The 884-nt window shown below is 53.3% G+C and overlaps 1 protein-coding gene across 1 annotated transcript in view; it reads left to right on the forward strand.

Annotated features, from left to right (window-relative positions):
• LOC119591245 (protein transport protein Sec61 subunit beta-like) overlaps window positions 1-878 on the forward strand; it is a 1,869-nt gene extending 991 nt beyond the window's left edge. The window contains exons 2-3 of the mRNA XM_037939955.1: window positions 73-287; window positions 696-878. Of these exons, the coding sequence (XP_037795883.1) occupies window positions 73-287; window positions 696-783 (303 nt within the window). The 3' untranslated portion in view covers window positions 784-878. The remainder of the gene's footprint in view (window positions 1-72; window positions 288-695) is intronic.
• Window positions 879-884: the final 6 nt, after the last annotated feature.

The following is an 884-nucleotide window of genomic DNA, read 5'->3' on the forward strand; positions in this document are numbered from 1 at the left end:
GCTGTAATAAGATTTTCAGTAATATTTCTAGAGATATTGAGATGCTAACCCCCCCCCCCCCTTCTCCCCAAGCCTTCCTCGCCCAGCTCGACCATCGTGGGTTCCGGCGGCCGCTCCCCGGCCCGCACGGTGTCCCCGCGCAGTGGGGGGTCGGGCTCCATGGCCAGGCAGTCGGGCGGAACCACGGCCAGGCAGCGCAAGACCACCACCTCCACCTCCGGCCGCAGCTCGGCCTCGACGGGAGGCATGTGGAGGTTCTACACCGACGACTCTCCAGGAATCAAAGTGTGAGTGTCCGAGGGGGTCTCTTGGGGGTTTCTTGGGGTCTCTTGGGGGTTTCTTGGGGTCTCTTGGGGGTTTCTTGGGGTCTCTTGGGGGTTTCTTGGGGTCTCTTGGGGGTTTCTTGGGGTCTCTTTGGGGTGTCGGCTGGAGGGTTCACGGAAGTAGGTGGCAAGTTGAACTTTTTAACTTTCCACGTGTTTACTGGTGTAGTTTTTGAGAAAGATCTGATTGAAGCTGGTCAGATGCATTTGCTTGTGCCTTTTCTACAAGCTTTTACCTTTTATTTTGGCTTGCTAGGTTCTCCAGACTTTAGAAATGGAAGTAAAATTGGAAATCCTTAGTGACGGCTTACTGTTCAGCTTGTAATAACCCTCAGTTTATTTTATTTTTTTTCTGTTCTCTCCTTTCCACAGAGGCCCCCTGCCCGTGCTTGTCGGTTCTCTCGTCTTCATTGCCACCGTCTTCATGCTCCACATCTGGGGCAAGTACACGCGCTCTTAGACACCCCCCAATGGATACAGACAGACCTTTTCCAAGTCGTGTGCGAGTGACGTTGTGAAGCTGTCGGCAAGTGGTGTGAATGAATGGCTGAATGCAAAGAA

The sequence above is a fragment of the Penaeus monodon genome, chromosome 28 (assembly GCF_015228065.2).
Source record: "Penaeus monodon isolate SGIC_2016 chromosome 28, NSTDA_Pmon_1, whole genome shotgun sequence".
Lineage (NCBI taxonomy): Eukaryota > Metazoa > Arthropoda > Malacostraca > Decapoda > Penaeidae > Penaeus > Penaeus monodon.